This window comes from Rhipicephalus sanguineus, chromosome 2, assembly GCF_013339695.2.
Source record: "Rhipicephalus sanguineus isolate Rsan-2018 chromosome 2, BIME_Rsan_1.4, whole genome shotgun sequence".
NCBI lineage: Eukaryota > Metazoa > Arthropoda > Arachnida > Ixodida > Ixodidae > Rhipicephalus > Rhipicephalus sanguineus.
The window spans coordinates 153,547,692-153,570,499 of record NC_051177.1 but is presented as its reverse complement, the minus strand read 5'-3'; the positions used below and the strand labels follow the sequence as shown (position 1 = coordinate 153,570,499).

The 22,808-nt window shown below is 46.4% G+C and overlaps 1 protein-coding gene across 1 annotated transcript in view; it reads left to right on the top strand.

Annotated features, from left to right (window-relative positions):
- Nucleotides 1–22,808, top strand: part of LOC119381333 (scoloptoxin SSD976) — a 39,343-nt gene that overhangs the window by 16,152 nt on the left and 383 nt on the right. Inside the window, exon 5 of the mRNA XM_037649216.2 lies at nt 19,730–19,840. Within this exon, the coding sequence (XP_037505144.1) occupies nt 19,730–19,840 (111 nt within the window). The remainder of the gene's footprint in view (nt 1–19,729; nt 19,841–22,808) is intronic.

Genomic DNA, 22,808 nt, shown 5'->3' with positions numbered 1-22,808 from the left:
GTCCCACTGAGGATCGAACACTGGTCGTTTGCGTGACTAGCAGGTGTACTACCACAAAGCCACGATGTTTTCTTCTTTATTGTCAAAGCCACGATGTTACTTGCAACTGCTTCGGAAAAAAACACTACATAAATGCCGTGTAGCGGAAGGAGTCTCCTTAACGCATTTTGTTCGGCAGGTGTCACGGTGAAAATGAGCCCATTCAGCGATTTGTAGGTGCATTGGCAAGGCGATCAAACTACATTTTTTGCGCGACGCCATTCTTCGAAAAAAGCCTGGACAGTGCACCCATCGCCGCTAAAAACTGAAACAAACTTGCAAACAGCTTCAAAAATGGACAACTACGTCCATCTAGCGGACAACATATCAAGCAAACAGCAAACATGAAATAATGTGCTGCCATCTGTGAGGTATTGTGAGAAACATGTCTCGACTCTAGCACAGAAAACCTGTACCATTACTACAGATAAATCGCGCGCTCGCGCGTGTCTGTCTGTGTGCGTGTGTGTTTGTAACAACACACATTATGCATTTACGTACTTCGTATGCACTTGGTGGTTGAAGTGCGCACTAGTGGCCGGATTTCGCAATCACGTTCAACTCTTAAAGGCAAAGCTAAAGGGTCGCCCAGTTTTCTTTTTTCTTGTGACCCAGTTCGTCAAGCTCTATTTTGTACGAAATCATGACCTGGTCCCTTTTGTTCGAGCTTGAATTCAAGCTGCTAGCACACATAAGCTGGTATCAAGCAAACAGCAAACATGAAATAATGTGCTGCCATCTGTGAGGCATTGTGAGAAACATGTCTCGACTCTAGCACAGAAAACCTGTACCATTACTACAGATAAATGGCGCGCGCGCGTGTGTGTGTCGGTGTGCATGTATGTGTCTGTGCGCATGTATGTGTGCATGTGTCTGTGTGCATATCTGTGTGAAGTATGAGCACCAGTAGTGAAGTCATCGATGCATTTGGTGTCCAAGTCTTCGCTGTGCATGTGAGCAAGGATCTCCACTGAGCGGTGTGCTCTTGCAGACGACTGCACCATCAGTAATCAACGAGGCACATGTGAGGAAAAGCAAAGGTTTTTATTCGTTACTTCCGTCGGAATTTTTTACCCATTGACAACTGCCGATGACGGCACAACATTTTCCGCGATACGGGCCCCCTCACGCTATCGCGTGAAGATTTGCACGCTCTGGGTCGATATATGCTGTGAATCCCCTGTGGCACATACCCGCATACTACGGTACGCTATATAGGCACGTGTGTCGTGCCTGGTGGAAAGGATTTCATGAGGTACGTGACAGGGTAGTCACGCTATTCATGCCATGACCTGCGAAGCGTGTCGCTCAAACACTCACCTCCTCCTATGCCAATTTCGGTATATACCAAAACGACGAGACGACCACGAGAACGCGAAGACGTAGGCGGCTAAATAGATTACATAGAAACGGTCAAAGACCTTTGGTTCGCCTGGAAATGTTTCGCATTTAAAAGCCCGCAATTGGACAAGATGTAAAGCCGGCGTGGAGCATTCTACACCTCAGAGAAATTCTGACTTGGCGAAAATTTAAGGCCAGACATGCGTCTCGATGATCGCGGGATATGCCTTTGAAGGCGCTGTCTCAGTCTGTGACGAACTCCAGAAAGAAGAAAGACTCCGCGCTGATGCCACCTGACAACATTGTTCCAGGGTACAATGTTCGTGGTAGCCATACAGTTTCCGATTGAAAATTTCTACGCTTTCACTTAGACAACTCCCAAGTGAGGCTTTACAAAGATTTTATTCTGTTATCGCCACTACTCAGCTTGTTTAAGGAAAAGCTTTGACTGACGAACGCCTGATGGGCTATGCCGCCGCTTCCGGATCCTAATGTTGCATCCTTCTTTGCAGACGTGGTAGTGCTGGTGTAAGAAACGCTGCGTCTGAATTATGAACAAGACACCAAGGATTTTCCATGAAGTCATCGCAGAAGCTGCCCAGCCATGCCATTGTTGTTTGCTGTGTACAGACGTTAGATTGTGTTCATATAAGCATGGTCCCTCAATACTTTTTACTGGTCGTGAAACTCCCGCGAAAGTTTCATATAGGGACAAAAGTGGCCACCAGGGGCGCCACCGCAAGCAGAAGGCATTGATCTACCGCGCTTGGTAGGGCAGTTGCGCGTTCGCGGATGCGTTTGCCGTCAAATACACTTCTTCAGATATTTTCCTTCTCCGTGTTCTCGCTAACAAATAATAGCAGTAATTAGTATTGTCAATATGGTACATGACGTGCGTTGTCAAATTGGCCAAGTCATTGATTGCTGGCAATGTTTTGACTGAGGGTGCCTGGTCAAGTGACGCGTATGTTCGTGACGTTCCTACATTCTCGATTCCTGCATAGTCGCTTTCGGGCTTAAACTGAACACTGTGACTGGTTCTAGATGACTGACAGGGTAACATATTTTGCGCTAAAGGTTGTGGAGTAGCCGTGCACTGGCTGCACGCAACGCTCATTGTCACTTTATTCTATAGTGCATCACGAAGCTGCAAATAGAAGTTCACGTGCCAATAAGCGAGCCTGTATATCAGGCTAACTTGGCATTAATAGCTTTGAAGTACCTCTTGAGGGATATCGTTAATGAAACATAGCTTTAAAAATCAAAAGCGCAGATTGAGATACCACAAACCAGAGAAGAATGCTCGTGTTGTTTTCCTTTTTTTTTCTTTGGTGTCATAATTAGCGCTTTTGATTTTGAAGATTTAAAAAAATATGTAGGTGAAACTGCGGTGAGCTGCTTTTGCTAGATATAGGCCCTATGTGCGATTTTCAAGCGAAAGGTTTTGATTTTACGCATGCAGATTTCATAACACTGCCGAGTTCTAATTTACACGGCTCTTTTTTTTTATCCCTTCCCATATGTGGCGTTTTTTTTTCTAAAAGAGCCAAATGCCCTTTAACTAAAACTGAGAAAAAGGCACTTTTTTTGCTACTACCAATATGGTCGGGCCTGCTCCAACAATTTTTTGCCAGTGTGTTCCTGTCCCCTAAATAAGTCAAATCTGTCTTGCGGCTAAAATCTATATAGCCCACTATCGTCGGTATTCAGCAGTAAAGTTTGTACTTGGCTCTTATAGATTGGAACATTTCATTTGGGCTTAAAATATCTCATAAAACAAGTCTAAAACGATTCGAATGTACGGTATAGCAATATGTTGCGATAAAATTAACATCATCCTTGGGCTTCCGTCGGTGCCGTCTTCCGTCGCATGCGCCTAATGGCAATGACTAGACTTGAAGAGCGAGTGGTCCTACCTGGAAAAAGGCGCACTATTCTGGATTGGCGGCAGCGTTTTCTTGTTCTTGTCATCTATTGAAGGCCTTGAAAAGTGATCCAGCTTCTTCCTCAAGGAATATATTGGTGCCCAATATCTTCATTTCATATATCTTTTATTTCAAATATATCGTCTTCCAGCGAAAGAAGGACATGATACTGCAGAGCTAAACTGGAAAAGAAACACTAAGACGCAAAACGAAGTACGAAAGTCGGCCTCTTACTTTTTATATTTGAGTTTTGCCCTACAACATCATGTCCATCAGTAAGTGCAAAATCGCCCTAGAACAACTAATTGTCCAACGTAAACATGAAAGCTAAGCAACGAGGGCACAAATGAAACAGCTAGGTTGGATGAGACCATGTTGGTTGTTTTGGTCACGATTGTTGACGCAGCGCTGGTTTGATGAATGTGGCTCAGTGTGATTCAAACAGATGCAGCATTTGGCTCGGTTTTTATTAGAAACTGCCTTTTTGAGTTCGCGTTACAATCAGGACTGACCCCATTTTGATTGCAACTGTTTTAGAAGTTAAAGATACTTAGGCGCGCTTTATGCTCCCGTAAAATTTAGCCCAGTTTCGTTTTTTGCATTTGGCTCTTTTTGAAAACAAAAAACGCCGCATATACTGTCGCAATGACCACCACGAATTCTAAGTTGGCGTTCCAGTTAGCCACCTTGTTCCTTCTATGTAAACGCCAGCGCAAATCAAAATCAACCCGGAGCTTCCATCAACCCAGTTATTCAGCTTAAACTGATCAATTATACATAAAACTCCATTACTCTTTTTGGACCGTTTTAGAAATTTTCTCGATTCAGCGACAGCACCAGCAAAGAGCGTCATCAAAGTAAAACAAAATATTGCATTCTTGCCCACGGCACCACTTTTTAGTTTCTAGCGTTATCCAGAAAGCAAACGCACACACTCCGTACACCGCACTTCACATAAAACTCCAAACACGCTCACCACACTACACACACAATTCTAGGCACGGCGTCTTCCACCAGTCTTGGTCGATCTCGAAGCAGTGAAACAAGGTTTCCATTTACTGTGCACACGTCCGCACATACAATGTCACTTGCATCGAAATGTTTTTCGCACACGCGAAAGTACTTGGAGTCGAACGAAAATCCGACAGTCTCCCGTCGCGGGATTGCGCGTTTCCACCTGTCGCGTTGTCCTGCATCGGCTGGTAAACAGAACAGGGAGACTTTTTCGAGGGTGCCCTTGTATCCCGAACGACAGCCCGGCACGCAGCAGGCGTTGGGCATCGCTGTCAAAAGGAGGTGACCGCGAAAAGAAAAAATCCGGCAGATCCCACGCACTGTGGGAATCGATGTAATGCGAAGCAGCCAGCAAAGTGCTGCATACATCGCTTTGTTTATTTTTGAGCCAAATGAAGTCATTCATGCCATGGCAGCTAGTTCACCATATATCGCATGTTTGCCATGCACCCGTGCATGCACAATGTGGTATATACCATGCCAATGAAACGTATATTCTGGTATATACACTGCATGACCGGTCATTTATGTTCATCATCCACTCCTGTCATGCCATACCAATTTTGGTATATATCCAGTTATCTAAACGGCCGGATGCGCACCATAACAGTGTCATGTAAATCATACCGTACATGACATGCATAACATACTTCGCATGTTAGGACATGTCATTTATGTTCGTCATACAGTCACATCGCACAATACCAATTTTGGTGTATATCAAACGAGCGAAATGGCCTGCGAGTCCACTATGAGCGTGGCATGCAAATCATGCCATACATGACATGCATGTCATGGTTTTCATGTTACCACCTCTCATTTACGTTCGTCATACATTCGCGTGACGCAATGCCAATTTTGGTGTATATCAAGTTAGCGAAACGGCCGCGATCGGACAACGAGCGTGGCATGTAAATCATGTCGTAAATGATATGCATATCATAATTTTCAAGTTACCACTTGTCATATATGTTTGTCATACAGTCAGGTTGCGCCATACCACTTGTGGTGTATATCAAGCGAGCGAAACGGCCGCGAGCGCATCATGAGTGTGGCATGTAAATCATGTCGCACATGACTTGCCTGTCACGATTTTCATGTTACCACCTCTCATTTACGTTCGTCATACACGCGCGTCGTGCAATACCAATTTTGGCGTATATCAAGCTAGTGAAACGTCCGCGAATGCACCATAAGCATGGCATGTAAGTCATGACATGCATGTCATGGTTTTCATGTTACCACCTGTTATTCATGTTCTTGATACAGTCACATCGCTCAATGCAAATTTTGGTGCATATCAATCTAGCGAAGCGGCCGCGAGCGCACCATGAGCGTACCATGTAAATCATGTCGATATGACACGCATGTCATGATTTTCATGTTACCGCCTCTAATGACTAACACGTCATAGAGTCGCGTCGTGCAATACCAATTTTGGTGTATATCAAGCCCGCGAAACGGCCGCGAACGCACCATGAGCGTGGCACGTAAATCATGACATACATGACATGCATGTCATGGTTTTTACGTTACCACCTGGTATTCATGTTCCTCATACAGCCGCGTCGCGTAATACCAATTTTGGTGTATATCAAGCCAGCGAAACGGCCGCGAATGCACCATGAGCGTGACATGTAAATCATGACATGTATGTCATGGTCTTCATGTTACCACCTCTAATTTACGTTCGTCATACAGTCATGTCGTGCAATACCAATTTTGGTGCATATCAAGCGCGCGAAACGTCCGCGAATGCACCATGAGCGTGGCATGTAAATCATGACATGCATGTCATGGTTTTCATGTTATCACCTGTTATTCATGTTCTTGATGCAGTCACATCGCGCAATACCAATTTTGGTGTATATCAACCTAGCGAAACGACCGCGAGTGCGTCATGAGCGTGGCATGTAAATCATGACGTGCAGGATACGTGTGTCATGATTTTCATGTTACCACGTGCCAGTTATGTTCGTCACGTCGAAATGTCTCGTAATACCAGTTTTCGTATATATCCATTCATTTAAACGGCCGCGAGCGCCCCGAGACCATGTCATGTGAATCATGCCGCACATGACATGCGTGTCATGATTTGCACGTTAGGACCTATCATTATGTTCGCCATGAACTCTTGTCACGTCATACCTGTTTTGGTGTATATGAAATTAACGGAATGGCCGCAAGAGCCCCAAGGCTGTGGAATGTAAATCATGCTATTCATGACATGCATGTCATGAGTATCATGTTATGACCTGTCATTTATGTTCCTAATATGGTCGTGTTATTCCACACCAGTTTTGGTATTCATCCGATTAACGAAACGGCCAGGAGAGCACAAAGTCGTAGGCGAGATAGATAGATAGATAGATAGATAGATAGATAGATAGATAGATAGATAGATAGATAGATAGATAGATAGATAGATAGATAGATAGATAGATAGATAGATAGATAGATAGATAGATAGATAGATAGATAGATACGCTCAAACTCGCAGAAGTTCGCTAAGAAATGCTTCGCATTTAAAAAAGGGTGCAACCAGCACGAACAACACCACTCCGCGCAAACACTCCGCTAATGGTGGCCAGCAGCAGCCGGCTTCCTCGTCCCCCTTCTAGCTACGCTAGCCGCCGCGGCACGGAAAGAGCGGGCGGTATATGAAGCTCTCTCATTGAGTTACGCGGGAGTTTCATGACCAGTAAAAGTATTGAGGGACCATGATATAAGGTTCCCAGTGGTATTGGGCCCCAAAACGCGTAGTGTGTGCTGGTATTGGTTCACACTGGATGTACTTACAAGCTTTAGAACAGTCTGTTTTTGGAGCTTAGACTTGCAGCGTCATGGTGGCTAGGAAAGCTAGCCCCTATGGACACTATTGAAGGCTGGTACAGGAATTGGCGATTAGAGTTCGTATTCTTTAATCTTTTTATTTAAGCTCCTTGATTAGGAAGAAAGATGTAGCAAGCAAAAAAGATACAGTTTGCAAAACCTTATTTCGTGTGGTTCCACATGTGGAAACAAAACAGCAAACGTCGTGACGAAAACATTTTCAGTGAGTAAAATGGCGTGTTCATTTTTGTTCACACCACTTGGTATCCGAAAGAAAAAAGATGGCTCTCCCGTAATCAAGAGTAGATTCAAGCATGAAATGTATGCCAGCGAAGCAGATTGGTTGGAAATATACTAGCCATGATCCTGCATGTTCGCAAGGGCATGCCCCACCAAACTACACCTCGCTACACTCTGCACTTGTCCATATTGACGTCATTGTTTCGGGTCAATGTGTGAGATAAATCTTGGGCTTTGCCTAGGGCATGCGGCCGATGCAGCCACGACGCGACATCAGGCTGTTGTGCTTAGTGCTTCACGTAGCGTCGCGCCAGCTCTCGAAGAATGCGACAATCCGCTCCGCGAGGCAGCGCGCCATTTACTCGCGCACCATTAGTGTTCAAAAGAGCACTGGCTGGCCGCTGCTGCTTAAAAAAGCAAGTGTATTGTGCCATATCTGCCTTTGGACCGTCGATATTGTAATTGGCAAATTAGATTTAAGCGTACAAGAAGTTACAGCTTCAGAGACAGTGTGAACAAACACTAAAAACTATGAAAAAATATATATTGCAATTCGTCTGTACCATTGTCAGGGTATGTAATGCGGTCCTGCAAGAAGGGTTGACTGCCCAGGACTGCAACTTTTAAAAATTTTGAGCTGATTGCCCCGATAACGGCGCCGACATTTGGCTCAAGGTCACTCGAAAGCCGCTAACAACGACAGCTACAAGCATTTAGGTGTAAAACTATGACAAATTAGGCCTAAGCAGCCGCGCGCTGCGTGATCTGCCCACCGCCGCATTGTGTCGATTGCGTACCAGCCGCTAAAGTTGACTTTTTTCCATTCACTCTTGAAGGATGGGCAAAGAACACTCTGGGCGAAAAAGGCGCTATCTTTGAACGACACTGGGTGTTGTGTATTCGCCTAAGAATTCATGCCAGCGAACGTGGACCTAGGTAGCGAAGAGATGAAGAGATTTAGTGTTGATGAATTCGCTGGCATTCACTATACAATCGGTGAGATTACTTTACTTGCCATCTTCATCCAAGACAATTCAACTTGTAGACACGAGGTACGTTTACTCATCCAGCTCTTTTATCGGCGACTGATTTAAAAAAAAAAGGATTGTGCGCAGCTCCAGTCTAAGTGAATGCTCGGGAAGAGGAATCTATGCCCTGTCTCTGTGTTTCTCGTTCCGCAGCATTTTTTTCGCGCCCGTCCCTCGAGATCGGCTCGATACAGGCGCTTCGCCTGTGTTTCTGTAGCTGTTACCATAGGAGTTTCCTTGCGTTATTGCCGTTTGTCTGCTGTGTCCTGTTTTCCAATAGCAGGGTTGAGCAATCGACGTAGTCGTTCTTCCTCTGCTCGCTTAGCCCTAACGGCGCGATCTGCCCTTCGTCGGCGCTGCCGTCCTCGGGCGAGCGAGCGCTGTCGTTCTAGGCGAGCCTCCTCAGTGGAGTCTACGGCGTCTACGGCGGGAAAGATCCTCTCTCGGTGGCGCCCTCTCTCGATTTAGCAGCGAAGCTCGGTGGCTGTTTCGCATAGAACTGCGTGGTGACGGATGGACGCCGTTCGCGTTCGGTACTATGTAAATGTTGTAAGTGCATCACACTGAAAACAGGGGCTATTTTTCGGGCAGTCACTGAATTGATGCGTGAGATGAGAGAAAGCGATCGCTTAAGAGAGCATTTATTATTGCGGTAGCAATTATATGAAAATTCAAGGCGCATGTTAGCCGTCCCCGTCGGCGTCACCGCGACATTCTGTATGAAGTGCAATTTCCTGTAACATTGCCCTGTGCATCTTACGTTTTATGCGCGAGTGGGAGCGTGCGAGGGCGGCCGCAGATCGTGGGTCAAGCGGAGAGGAAATGCGCCAGCCGTCTCTCGTCGCGCGAAAAGCCCATCGTGAGTCCTGGAGGGAGAGGGGGCTGCGAGGCCCGGGCAGGAACTGCGTACTTCTAATTCACTTATGCAAAAATTCGCAGCATGTTACACTCTTTTTAACATTTGAAGGCGAAGGCCTGCTGTGCGCTTGCATTAAGGTACACAATTTGGGACGAGGCTTCTTGCAAGACATAATGACCTACAGTGTGCGAGACACGCATTAAATGACCTTGACGCTCGCCGTGATTTTGTATCATTTCTCTCTCCCGGCCCCTGAAGCTTTCCGTACCTCACTCTGTGTGGCAGCTCCTCGGGATTCGGCTCATTTTAGACCAAGCAACGATGCCACATGAATACGTCTTGTTGTGGGACGTCACAGTGAGGTCGTCATGACGCCACCGCTTTCGGTGATCTTTAACGCCTTGATGGCGTCACAAATCACACATGTCATCTGCGATCCCGTGATACTCTCTGTGCAGTTTTTGCTGAGTCTGTGACCTTATCTGGTTTAGCGAAGCATCGTCACGTCTCGCTAAATGTCGCAGAATCTCTTGACTCATGAGACATAAATTTACGCCTTAAAGGGGGCGTCCTGAACTACTTTTCCAGGAAATCATTGATTGACCAGAGTATCGCAGTTTACTGCTTCAGGAATCGGTCGCCGCATACAGGGATTCATCTCACGCTTTAAACGCTTTCGCCCTTGTTTCATCCTGACGAGCGTAATGGAAGCAGCACAGGGGGAACAACAAAGGGGGAGAAGCTACGTCACGCACCGCGTCACGGCCTTGAGGGCGCGCCACGAAACGCGATTGCTCTCTCGCGGTGTGATTACGGTGCGCGGTAATAGGGCTCTTTTAGCTGAGCGTCGCTTACGCTCAGCCCTTCCCAGATGTAGCGTCTCGAGAGAGTGCAAGGTACTGCATGTATTTCGTGTTTTCGACTAGCGCGTCTTGCCGAGACGCGGTGAGCTTGGCTGCAAAACGACGGCGAAACCAAGTGGACGCACCTTCACGCTCCGGTCAGTTGGCTTCACGAGCGGAGCGAAAGATGCGTTCTACGTTCCGCCGGTCTCACGATCGTTCTGCGCACGAGCACTGCAGTTCTTTCAACGTGTTTGTGTGTTGAGTCACGCGCACTACAGATCCTTCTGCGCGTTCATGTGAATTCGCCGGTCTGACCGGAGCGGATCGTAAATGCCCAGCTAAAAGTGCCTAATGTCGCTGCTGGGTAACTGTGTGCGATGCCCGGCATGTGGCGGCATCTGGTGTCAAGAAGTGAGCCTTGTTTAAACGCCTATTTGGTTTATGTCGGCCATCGGCCAATTGCGGCAATCTGCTTATGACGAAGAGCATTCTGTATGAAGCCCTTCTGCATACTGGCCTCTGTATGAAGGAAGGGCTCCTCAGAAAGTGGCAACTTCGCACTCCACTGGCGAACTCTCCTAGATGCGCACGACTGCAAGGTTTGGCTGAGCTGTTCACCGCAGCGTCTGCTTTGCGCTGTGTATGTCTTTTCACCATGCACGATGTGTGGTTAAGGACCCCTTTAATATATTTTACAGCGAAACTGCGTAAGATTCGGATTGCAGCATTTCCTCATTTCTGTCGATAGCACAGTGAACAGAAAACCATGCCACAAATTTATGGTAACGCGGTAAACGAATGACGTTTCACATCATCTTGTGGATCATTGACTTAATATCGTCAAAGACACACACTTATATCTTATAATTAACTCGGGTAAAATACGTGCTCTTGGTATGATATTTTACAACTACCTTCTTAATATATAGTAGTTTTTATGGTTAGAACATGGGTAAACAAAACGAGGCCCGTATGAAGTCTGTGCTATATTGACGGCCGCCGGATAAGGCGTAGATGTCGATGGCAGTTTACGGATTGGATCCGTCATCGGTGAGCTGTTGGGGGCTATTGAGTTCAGGCTATCTGGTGATTTTCGCGAAGGGTTTGCATGAGTATATGGAACTCTAAGTTATGGAACATTTACATTCATACCTCCACAGAGGGGGAAAAATAGGAGGGTGCGCGCCTATCGTCCACAAGCCAAACTCCTCTGAAGCCGCGACCTCTTCGTGTTCAAGACACAATGCCCATCATGCTGCTGTTTCATTTTTTTGCATGGCTTATGAAAACAAAAATGCACGAGCGCGCGTGCCTAGCGTTCACAAGCCAACCTCCTCCGACACCGCTCTCTCTTATTTGAAGTTTTAAGGCGCGAATAAGACACGGACGAAGAATACACTGCCGTGTGAATACACTCGCGATACACTGCCGGGATTGTCATTGCGTTCCGAACTTTAGCGCTTGCGCGGTAGTCGGCCGAAGTCCAGATAAATCAGTGCGACTAATTATTGAAGCCAAGAAAATAATCGAATCAGGTGACCTATGCGTCAGCGTTGCCTCCATTTCATTATCACCAAAAGAGTTACGCTACTTGAATGCGATTGCGCATTGAGGCACGTTGACGGCGCGCGTGGTGGATATATATGTTCTGTGCTCTTTCGAAATAAATCTATGTTGGAAGTGGCGCTCCGTGTGTGTGTTCCTATTCTTCGTCCGTGTCTTATTCGCGCCTTAAAACTTCAAATATGTGTAACCAACAAGCCCAGTCTGCCATTCTCACATCGCTCTCTCTTCGTGCTCCACGCTCTCGTCACAATTCCTAACATGCTCATGTTTCATTTTTTTTTTTGTGGCTAAGGTTCAATATTTTCACGGGACGCTCCCTCCTAGCTTTTTTTAGGGGCGAAGCTCCTTAAGGCGGCACCCGTTCGTCCCTCGTAGTCGTCGTGGTCGTAGTAGTGAGTAACAAGTCTTACGCTTTGGCCTCCAAGGTGGTGCCGGTGGGAGATTTCTCCTGTGCGTTGTTGAACAATAAAAAATTCGCAGCGTGCGCGTTAACTAAAAGCCGAATTCTTCTGTCTCTCATTCCCCATTAGCAGCCATTGGCATGTTCCAGTAGGAAACGTTAGTAGAAGTAGAAGTGTAAGTGTTAGCTAAAAGCCGACTTCTTCTGTCTCTCATTGCCATTAGCAGCCATTGTTTACCTCCAAGGTAGTGCCTGGTGAGATTTCTCCTGTGCGTGATTAAACAATAAAAATTTTGTTCAAAACGCCGTTGATTGATGAAATAAACCAACGAAAGACGCCAGATGTTTTGTAAAAGCAGAACGAAAGAACGCCAGATGTTTTTCTTAAAGTGTAGTAGTAGTAGTTGCACGTAGCCACCTCGCCCGATCGTCAACGGGCGAGGTGGACCGGCAACGGCGCGAGGACCCTGCCGTACGAGAGTTAAATCACACTAAAAGACATACTTTGCGGGCGATACACTCTAGTGAGCTTTCAACTTTTCGTCTTAATGTACATGATAAAGAAATTATTTCTACGAAAAACGCAAGGCACACCTTGAGCAATATGTTGGTTTTGGGACCCTAAATGGAACCATGAGGCGATGCGAAGCCGGAGCACTTGCACGATCGCGTTCCGTTGGCTTTCGTTGGGCATGCTACCGACCTCGCGTCGTGGAACGCGCGTCCTGTCTTCCCTCTAGCCTTGCCTTTAATTCGCACAGGGCGAGCGGGGAATGCGGTCGCTCTTGGCGCTCTTTCGCTCGGGAGCGGACTTCTTCCTTGCATTTCACCGATCACAAGTGATAATGAAGGGACCACGTAAACCAACAGTACAATAAAGTTTGATGTTTAATATATACACGATGTTTCACACTCTTTATGTTATGTACTGGGCGCATTTCACGGAAGAGTTTCACGGTTTACAGATGATTCCCTCCGTAGCTTCGCCCCACTCATCATCATTCACCCCGTGGATATGCTGTGATTTTTTCCTCCATGCATACCTCGGTACTTCCACTGCGATGGCTTAGAACAACTACCCCATAGTAGAGCAGATAGTAGTGTAAATTGCCTACACACAATCAAATAATACTGGGGCTATAATGAATATGAAGCTGAAAGGCTTATGTAAAAGGTTCATACAGATGTTCCATTTTTGAGGACATCGCACTCTTATTCGCTCACTTGTCTTTTATAAACTAGATTTCCATTACTCGCGACTTAACACGGAGACAACATCATGTAGCTATCCCATATTAGTGTGGAAAATTACTCTAAATCCCTTGCAATTTTCTAAGCACACTTTCAGAGAGCAAGGAGAAGTTCATTTTAGGGGCGATGTACTTTTCTCCCATAGTAGAGTACACGGTGCTGTAAAGTATCTACAATTTTCGTAAACACACTGCACTTATATATCCATAGGGACAGCTGCATGCAGCTACATGGATTGCGGGGTACATATGTGACACACACCTTGATTTTTCCATCCCGCTGTCCATGTGCGAGAACCCTCAGTAACCTCTAGGAAGCAGGGGAAGAAGTTCATTTAATGCATTAGTTCTTACACTGCTGCTTAGAGGGCAGCAGGGGTTTTATGGTTGCAATGCTTCACCTGTGTATTTGAAGCATTAAACTGATAAAACCGCTTGTGCCCACTAAGGAGTGGAGGAAGAATGAATGCGTTAAGGGACTACTCGCAGAAATAAGTAAGAACACTGTTCTCGAGAACCCTAAAAACAGTGACGTGGTGCCTCGGCATGCATTTATTACCTTTTTAATAGAGCTGCCTTAAAAACCACTTGCGGTTTCGATATCGAGGAGGCCTGCTTCACAGTGACGTGTCAACACAGTCTGACGTAGCTTTAAGTCACGTGAGGACAGCAACTCGTGACGTACTAGCAGCAGCCTTTTCGCATGCTGTCACTTCCACGTGCACAACCATGAGTGAAGTGTCGCCTAGGAACTCCGAGAGCCATTCCGACGATCTCGGCCGCATGTAAGACAAAGAGGTTCCAAACTCGGGGAAATGTTTTGACTCGTTATGACAATGCGCGTTGCGGTGGGGTTCGCTTGCACATGCTGGATGACGGAAACATTAAAATCAAACAAATATTTCTTACGTGTTGCCCGGCTACGGTGCGCGGACAGCGTTACCCCCGCATGGCAACGAAAACGAGAAATGTCCTTTTTTCAATGCCTCAAAACCGTGTCAGTATACTCCTTTGAAGTGATAAAAACCAGTCAGTGCGTGTTCCTCCATGTCAATCGAGTCGAAGCGCTGCTTTCCCTGTTGGAAAACCCAGTGGCGCAGTCCCAGTGCCATACATGAATATTGGACTAGTGTGGCGCTGGATAATGGGACAACTGGGACACTGGCACACTGAACTAGGCACACTACACTCTGGTGCGCGGCACACTGGGTAACCGTTACTGCGGAAATCGGGCTTTTAAATTGGTTTTGCAAATTTTGATCATGCCCAGATCGTAACTAACAGGAGCAAAAATAAATAAAAAAAGCCAGAAGAACAAAAACCAGTGCGCGAGATTCGAACCCACCGCCTCATGGACCCTTCATTCCGAGTCTGACACGCTACCGCTACACCACACTTGAACGACGAGGGTTGGATTCTTTTTTTTTTATGTTAGAACTAATTTCGGTGGCACATCTTTTCACTTTTCCGTTCGGAATGGGCAGATTTAGATAACTCAATGCCCGTGACAACCTAACAGAAGATAGTTAATTTGTTTTTTGACCGGAACGTCTGGCGCGGTTTGCAGTAAAAATATTAGCTTAACGGAAGATGTGTGCGCCATTTGCACTGACTCACTAAGCGGTTAATCATATCTGTGTAAAAAACAGCGTACATCTTAACTAGGCAAACTGAATACTCCAACTTTCTCGTCAGCCAAATGGACATGTTCTCGGTCATTCTTGCTTACGCTCCGCGTACTATAGCCACAGTAGTTCACTCTAGCCAAACCGACCACTAGGCTTTGCGCTGTACTCTGCGCGCCACGATCGCTGTGAAGAACGTGGAGTGAAGTGCACTGCGAGAACGCCTGAGAAGCAGCGCGGGAACGGCGGCGTGAGCAAAGACGGGAATGAGCCCGTCTGCTGCGCCGGTCACCCACCCTCAGTGAGTGGCATGGTCGCGCATTTTATTCGTCGACATAAGAGGTGATGTAAAACCATGCCACGAATTAAAACGAAAAGTAGATTTCGCCGCATACGTTTGCCATTAGAATTATGCATGCACGATACACCCCAATGTTCGTTTCAGAGTCACATGACAGATAAGATGTCGAACAAATCGAGGCACGTAGTGTCTCCCGCATGCGTTTGCGGGTAAAGATTACCGCTGCATGAACTGCAGTTACCGGGAACCGGCAAGTGTAGCTTACGAAGCAAGCAATGACGGCGCTATAGACACTTTTATCTGCAAAGGAAGACCCCCTCCTAATAATGACAATACTTGGGGATTACGAAACCGCGATATGGTTACGCGGCACGCCGTAGTGAAAGGCTCCGGAAATTTGTTCACGTGCACCTAAATATAAGTACACGGGCCTCTTGCGTTTCGCCTCCATCGAAACGCGACCGCCGCGGCCGGAATCGAACTCACGACCATCGGGTCAGGAGGGGAGCCCCGTAACCACTGTAGCACCGCGGCTGCTGAACTCGTGTAGCAAGTCATTTCTTTGGCGTTGTAACATGTAATAGCGCTACGTAAAGTCAACGCACAGTTAGGACTTCGAGAGATAAGCGTCAACGCGATGATGTAGCACCTTCAAGTGTCCTTCTGTAAATCATTTCATCTAGTGCATTGCTTCATCGTTCATGTTCACGTCACATTAGTCTGCCCAACCGGGTAACATCACAGCTTCTTTGGCCAGCAACCATAACGGCAAGAATTGGCGACCTTTTTTTTTTAATTACCAAGTTGCGGTATACGAGGTGCAAGTGGTGTTTTGTAGCCGCCGAAGTGGTACAGTGTAACGATGCTCAGCTGCTGACCCGAAAGTCCCGGGTTCGACCCCAGCCGCGGCTGTCGCATTTTCATTGGAGGCGTATTGCTAGAGGCCCGTGTACTTAGATTTAAGGGCACGTTAAAGGACCCTAGGTGGTCTAAATTTCTGGAGACCGCCACTACGGCGTGCCTCATAATCAAAGCGTAGGTCTGGCACGTAAATCCCACCAATTATTACTTCAGCGCTGTGTTGCGAACTAGTTAACTTGTGAAAGCTCCATAGCGTGTTCGCTGTCCTTGTGTGGAGTTCCACTTAACAAATGTACAGCATAAACAATTTGTTGCAAAGTGTAAAAGATGGGGACCCACCTTGTAGCATTCTTTTTTCTTGCACAAGACCTGGTTCATCACTTCTCTAATGCGCGAACATCCTTTGGCAAGTACCCCAGAAATTGGGGCAAAATTGTGTCCGTAGCGTAAAGCTTTTTCATGGGTAATGTAATTTAAATTGGACAAGTTATGACGTCACCTTAGAACACTGTAAATTTAGTCGACTGATAGCATATGGTGGTCCTTAAGCAGCAGAAAAATTAAAAAACAGGATAGAAAAACATGTTATATAAGTACGCAGAACTTCAGGGGCGTAGCCAGAAATTTTTTTCGGGGGGGGGGGGGGTTTCAACCATACTTTATGTATGTTATGCGTGCGTTTGTATGTGTGCGTGTATATATACGCAAGCAAAACTGAAAAATTTCGGAGAGGTTTGAACCCCCCCAACCCCCCCCCCCCCTTCTGGCTACGCCCCTTTAGGACTGTGTAGAACAAGCATGGGGCGCATAAAAAGTATTGTGTTCAAGAGCTACTTGAGCTCACGGCATTCCTAGTGTGTAGGGGCACAACCCCTTGGTCTTCTGAGCATGGAGGGCATTAGAACCTCGCTCTACGAAGTATACAGAAACTCGAACAGAAAGTCGCCCTGCGTGAATTACCACGCCATACTCGATGAAGTAACGTCACTCAGCCATGCTAAGCAATGTGGGAGCAACAACTCGCGTTGATATAGTGGGCAGAAAATATGCTTACGCAATGCGAGACAGGTAATTTTCTTCAAGCCAAGCTTGCATGTGCTTATAACAAAGTGTGAACGATTTAGTGTACCACTTGTACTCTACTACGGGAGAGCACTATGCCGTCCCGGTACCTACGGTATCACTGATGCTGCGTTCAGTATTGCCTCACATATGTCGTTGGCGTCGTAGGTGTGAAGGGAAAGAGAAACGGTTCCCGGGAGCTCAAAGAAGTGCGACCCTCAAAGGTGCGCCGGCCACATGCGCATTTGTTTGCGCCATTTTCCAATAATTGATTCTCTCCGATCGCGGGCTTGTCGGCGATCAGCCGATCCTGATACGGAAATCTGATTTTTTATCGAGGTTACTGAGGCGACTTGTCATTTCACGTTGCCGCATTTCGTTGATGCCTGGATAAGAACGCATGACCGTCGTTGTTGCCTGTAGCAACTAAAGTGTTACGCTGCTAAGCACGTGGGTGATTGTGCAATAACCGGCATGGTGGAAGAAAAGAGTTAGGAGGGAGCTCGACTTGCTGCGCAACCAGCGCTTTTTCCTGTCTCCCCCCTTCTTTCCTGCTGGTTGCGCAGCAAGTCGAGTTTACAAATATGAACCAACTAGTCTGCAAAGAAGTATTTGGAGGGAGCCTTGCGCGCTACGAAAGAAAAAAGAAAAAAAGAAAGAAAGGAAGAATGAGAGAAAAGAAAGAATGAGAGAAAGAAAGAAAGAGAGAAAGAAATAAATAAAGAAAGAAAGAATGAGAGAAAGAAAAGTAGTACGTCAGGCACGCACGCGCCAGGCTTCTCTCGCCCCATTTGCCCGATAGGGCAAGGGCTCTGGAATTTTTAATTATGTGTGCCGACTCGAGGAGATAACTGTCAGTCCGTCCGTCCTTCCGTAACGTAAGACGGTAATCGCTATAAATAATAAACGTGTACAAAATTATTGGGGGAGCTGCGTTTGTAAACCATGTACCCGCGCTCCGGAGGTGGGAACATTAACCGGCGGTTTTTCACACATCTGAATTTGTTACGAGTTTTTGCGCTAGAACACGCTAGAATTGCTTCAAATAAGACACCAGCTGGTCATCGCCATGCCTATACCAGTAAGTAAAGCTTAATGATGCGTTCCTCAAAGGTCAGCCCTTACTGTTGAAGCAAAATGTCCGTCAGTAGGTGCATGCGCAGTGGGCGGTTACACCAGGGGGCGGAAACTCCCTATACCTCCCATGGGACGCGCTCTCGCATACTGATACGCTGCGGCAGCGCCGCTTCCACCACTGGCGGCTGCCGGGTATCTGCTACAATATTTCGCGAACAAAAAACATTTCTTTCATGCCGCCACTGGTGAGGTCAGCAAGTAGAAGGAAGAAAGCGCTTGGAAAGCGTGCGAAACCGAGAGGAGGAGGGTTGCCGCGGAAGCCCTCCTTCCCCACTTTGCATGCAAGCGGAATATGTTCGTGCTATCTCGCAGATCCGCTGGCCGCTCGGGCGACGCGGCCATTCGTTAAATTGAGTTAACTATTCTTTTTAATTTTGTTCGTGTGTTGTCAAGTGGACAAACCAAAGCTGGCCAATTTCTCTTACACAAAACTGGAAAGCCGCAAGTAAAATATAATTTTGTTTAAATCACATGTTTCGTACAAGAAAACAGTGACATGTGTGCGGCGTGACCACCCTTACTGCGCATGCGTATACCCTCTCCACACACCTTTTCTCCACTTCTCCTCTCAACTTCCCCTCTCCCTTTCCACTTTATCTTTAGAGAATTCCAATTAGAGAACTGATTAACTTGAACACCGCCCAAAGAGCTCAAAAGCAACACTTAACTTTCCTATCGTGGTGCCTGGGGTTCCAATCTCTGACAACCGTAGACAGTAAGGAATCCATGCGCAGGTAAGGAGACAGCTTCGAAGCAGAATAATGCAATTGTCCTTTAAGACGCTGGTTCGACGTCAGAGAAACCAATGCACATATTTTTATTTTTTCAAGCTAGTTCGTGTGCTGTTTAAAATATGCATAGATTAGCGTAGCTTAGATTAAGCGCCAATAATAAAGCACAAGTACGTTTTCCGGTAACCAGGTGACCCTTCCGATGAAATTCAAAGCCTAAGCTAATTGGAAGCCTATTTGTAGAGCAATGTAGCCTGAATCACTTTTGACTTCGATGCTGTGTACGCAATGCTGTCTATACAATGCCGTCTGCACAGTGCTATCTACTATGCCAGCTTCGCGATGGTTGGAATGAGACTGAACATGACCGTTGTGCGCTTAGCTGTCTGGCTAGACTACCAGAGGGAGCATTATAACCCACAAAATAAAGGGCGATTTTTCGTCCACTTTAATTCATTTCAATTTACGTCGTTATTACATCACTACAGTTAAAGACAACAATTAGTGGCCGCTTTCCTTACCGTGTCCTAATTGTCTATTCATTTTATTTTGTTGTGTCTTACAATGAAACGAGCACCTCGAAAAAATTTCCGATCGCCCTTAGAGCAGTAGTGCGAGTATTTTTGTGTTATTCATTGCGCTTACAAATTTATGCACGCTCGCCATCCTGCAGAGGCAATGTCCTTGGACTGCCCGTGTACAAGGAAGGTGACACATGCAGCAGCTGTGCAGCTGGCACCACTTGCGACGAGGATACAGGACTGTGCGTGGTGGACGAAGCCGAGTAAGAGTCACTGAGTAGATGCTCGACATTACGCAATTATCTTAGCACCATTAATGTGCGATGCCAATTTCCGTAGCCTCCAAAGAATGGCTACTGCTATTTTTTCTGTTAGCAAACTCGGTATGGAGGGCTTAAGCTTACTGCTCCAATTTGTTTACTTTCACTTTGCGAAACAGAAATACTGTCAATTTTTCTTTGCATATCACATACTGGCACAATAGATTCATTGAACAAAGGCGCAGAAGACAGAAACTGAAATAGTTTAGCGCTCTTTTGAATTTTGTTGTATCTCCTTTAAAAGACAGGAGCACAATACTGCGCACTTTCTAGTCATCTTAGCATCCTATGTGTATAGCTTGTACAATTTGTATGCACCGACAATCAGCTGTGAGGTGAAATGTTATGTTGAGTCTTGTAAGGCTTTTGTTCTATGTTGTATACCTGTCGTGCCCTTCAATAACCTTTACGAAAGTTTCTAGTAACATTCACTTGAATGTTTGAAGACTGCTGTTACTGGAACCTACCAAATGTCTGCGGAATGTCCACCAATTTCCTATATATTTCGCTACCAACTGGCTATCAAGATTCTGGAAACAACTGGCCACCCGCATGATGAATTCTTACAAACTCACTATGAGCATTTTGCTTTTGACACCCAAGTAACATATCTTCAAAAGGAAGAATGTTCATAAACATTGTGTCAACTATCTATTAACATGTGTCTTAATAAACCGTGTTACTAACTGGTGACTGTGATTTTAATGAGGCATATTGATACACACGTTCCAACAACCACTTACCAACAAATGGCTTTCGATTCTCCGTTAGCACAACATCAACATACGTCAAATGTGTCAACGAGTCGTCGGTCAAAGGCAACGCGACCTTGACGATGCATAGGCGAAGAATATCGATGTAAGACTGCATAAAAATAGTTTTGCGGAGGAGATAACAATATGGATTTCAACAATATATACAGCCACTGCTAGTAAAAAATCACAGCATATCCACGTGGTGAATGATGATGAGTGGGGCGAAGCTCCGGAGGGAATCATCGGTAAACCGTGGAATCTTCCGTGTAACGCCCCAATCAGTCATCATATAAAGAGTGAGAACCATGTGTGTATCTTGCAAACATCAAACTTTTATTTTTCCTAATTAGATTATGCTTGGCTTGCGTTGCCCCTTCATTATCAGGCTTTATGGTCCGTGAAGTGAAGGGACAGCGGTTCTTGTACGGGTTGCAACTGGAAATTAGAAAATACCAGGTTTATACACGTCCCTCAGATGGTCGTTGGTTTCATATGATCAAAGGACGTGCACGTGAGAGCATATTTTGGCTGCCATATGTTGTATGAACCACTCATTTTTCTTTTCGGTAATATCGACATTCAGGTCACCAACTAACACAAATGGTCTATTCTTGTACTCGTCATAATCACACAATGCCGTGTCAATGAATGTCTTGATATTCCCACTCGACAAATTGGGTGCAAGGTACATGGTCATGATGATGCATCCATCAAAATCGATGGCAGCATATTCACCGTTGTGGCTTTGAGCCGAGCAGCTTCGGCCTCGCGGGCTCGAACGGCGGGGTCTTGTCGCCGCAGCCGTGCAGCTTGTCGAGAAGCTTCGACCTCGCGGGCTCGAACGGTGGAATCTGCTTCGTAGCGTCGACGTGCAGCTTCGCCCTCGCGGGCTCTCACCTCAGGATTCTGTCTGCGAGCGCGCGCTGCCGCCGCCTTCCGTGCCCTCCGTTCCGCAGCCTTCTCTTCCATCTGGCGACTCCGACCTAAAGAGAAAGCGTGCCAAGAGGGAGCCTCATGGAGCGTTACTTCTGAAATGTTGTCTTCGGGTGTCGTTGAAAACACGAGACGTAGTAAAGAAGAAAGAACGCCACACAGGTGAACACGCACGAGAGTGTCACTCGTCAACGTCGTCTTCTTCTTCTACTGCATACCAGAACTCGCGCAGTAAAGAAGAAAGAATGGCACACAGGCGAACACGCACGAGAGTCTCACTCGTCAACGTCGTCTTCTTCTTCTACTGCATACCAGAACGCGCGCTTCTCACGAACGAGAGGTGGCTACTACAAACAAACCTACAAACGGAGGATGGACAGACCCACGGCATAAGGAGCTTCGCCCCTAAAATGTTCAGTTGTAAGAGAGCGATGGAGCAAATCGGAGGGTGTGGGTAGGCCCCTGAGTACAGGGCTCCACTGGCGTGTGCGTCCCACTGGGCTTGGTCCAGAAAAGCCATCTGGCTCTCCCGGTCCTCACTAGCTTGCCAGGTCTCTGCCTAGTGTTGTGCCTATGCGTTACGAACGGTGCATGAGATATTTAGGGTCCTGATTTTACAATCCCTCGTAATGTGGGCGAGAGTTGGCCTACTCGCGCACCACGCGCAAGTGCTCTCGTATGGTACGTATGGTGTGTAGTACATGCTAGCTCGGATCCGTAGTAGCTTGCTGGTGACGCCAGCCTCTGGCCTGCGATCCCGTAATGTCGCGATGCGGTCCTGTATATTTCAGTCGTGTTCAGCGAAGGGGTCACTTCGATCAATAAGAAGGAGGAGGAATAGAGTTTTTGGGCAGAATGGGCCGGCAGTTTGGTTGTGATGGCCTCAGGTGACGTCTCGGAGTCTCTGGGTAACTCCGATCGAAAGGGTAACTCCTATAAACAAGCTCTACCTTTTTAAACACGTTACGGCTTACGTACGGAAGGCTTTTTCTCAGAAATGTCTTAAGACATTTAACCGAATCTTTCGGTCAGCGTTTTTATATTTTTCTCTCCCACAAAACCGTTGTGTTCAAGCAGACATAATGTCGTCGAACCATTAATTTCAATAATTCCGGAGGATAAGCATATCATATGGGTGAAGTAGCGCACTTTGACGAGGACAATATGGACAAGAAAGACACGACACTCGCTACTTCTTGTTCCTTTTGTCCTAATCAATGTGC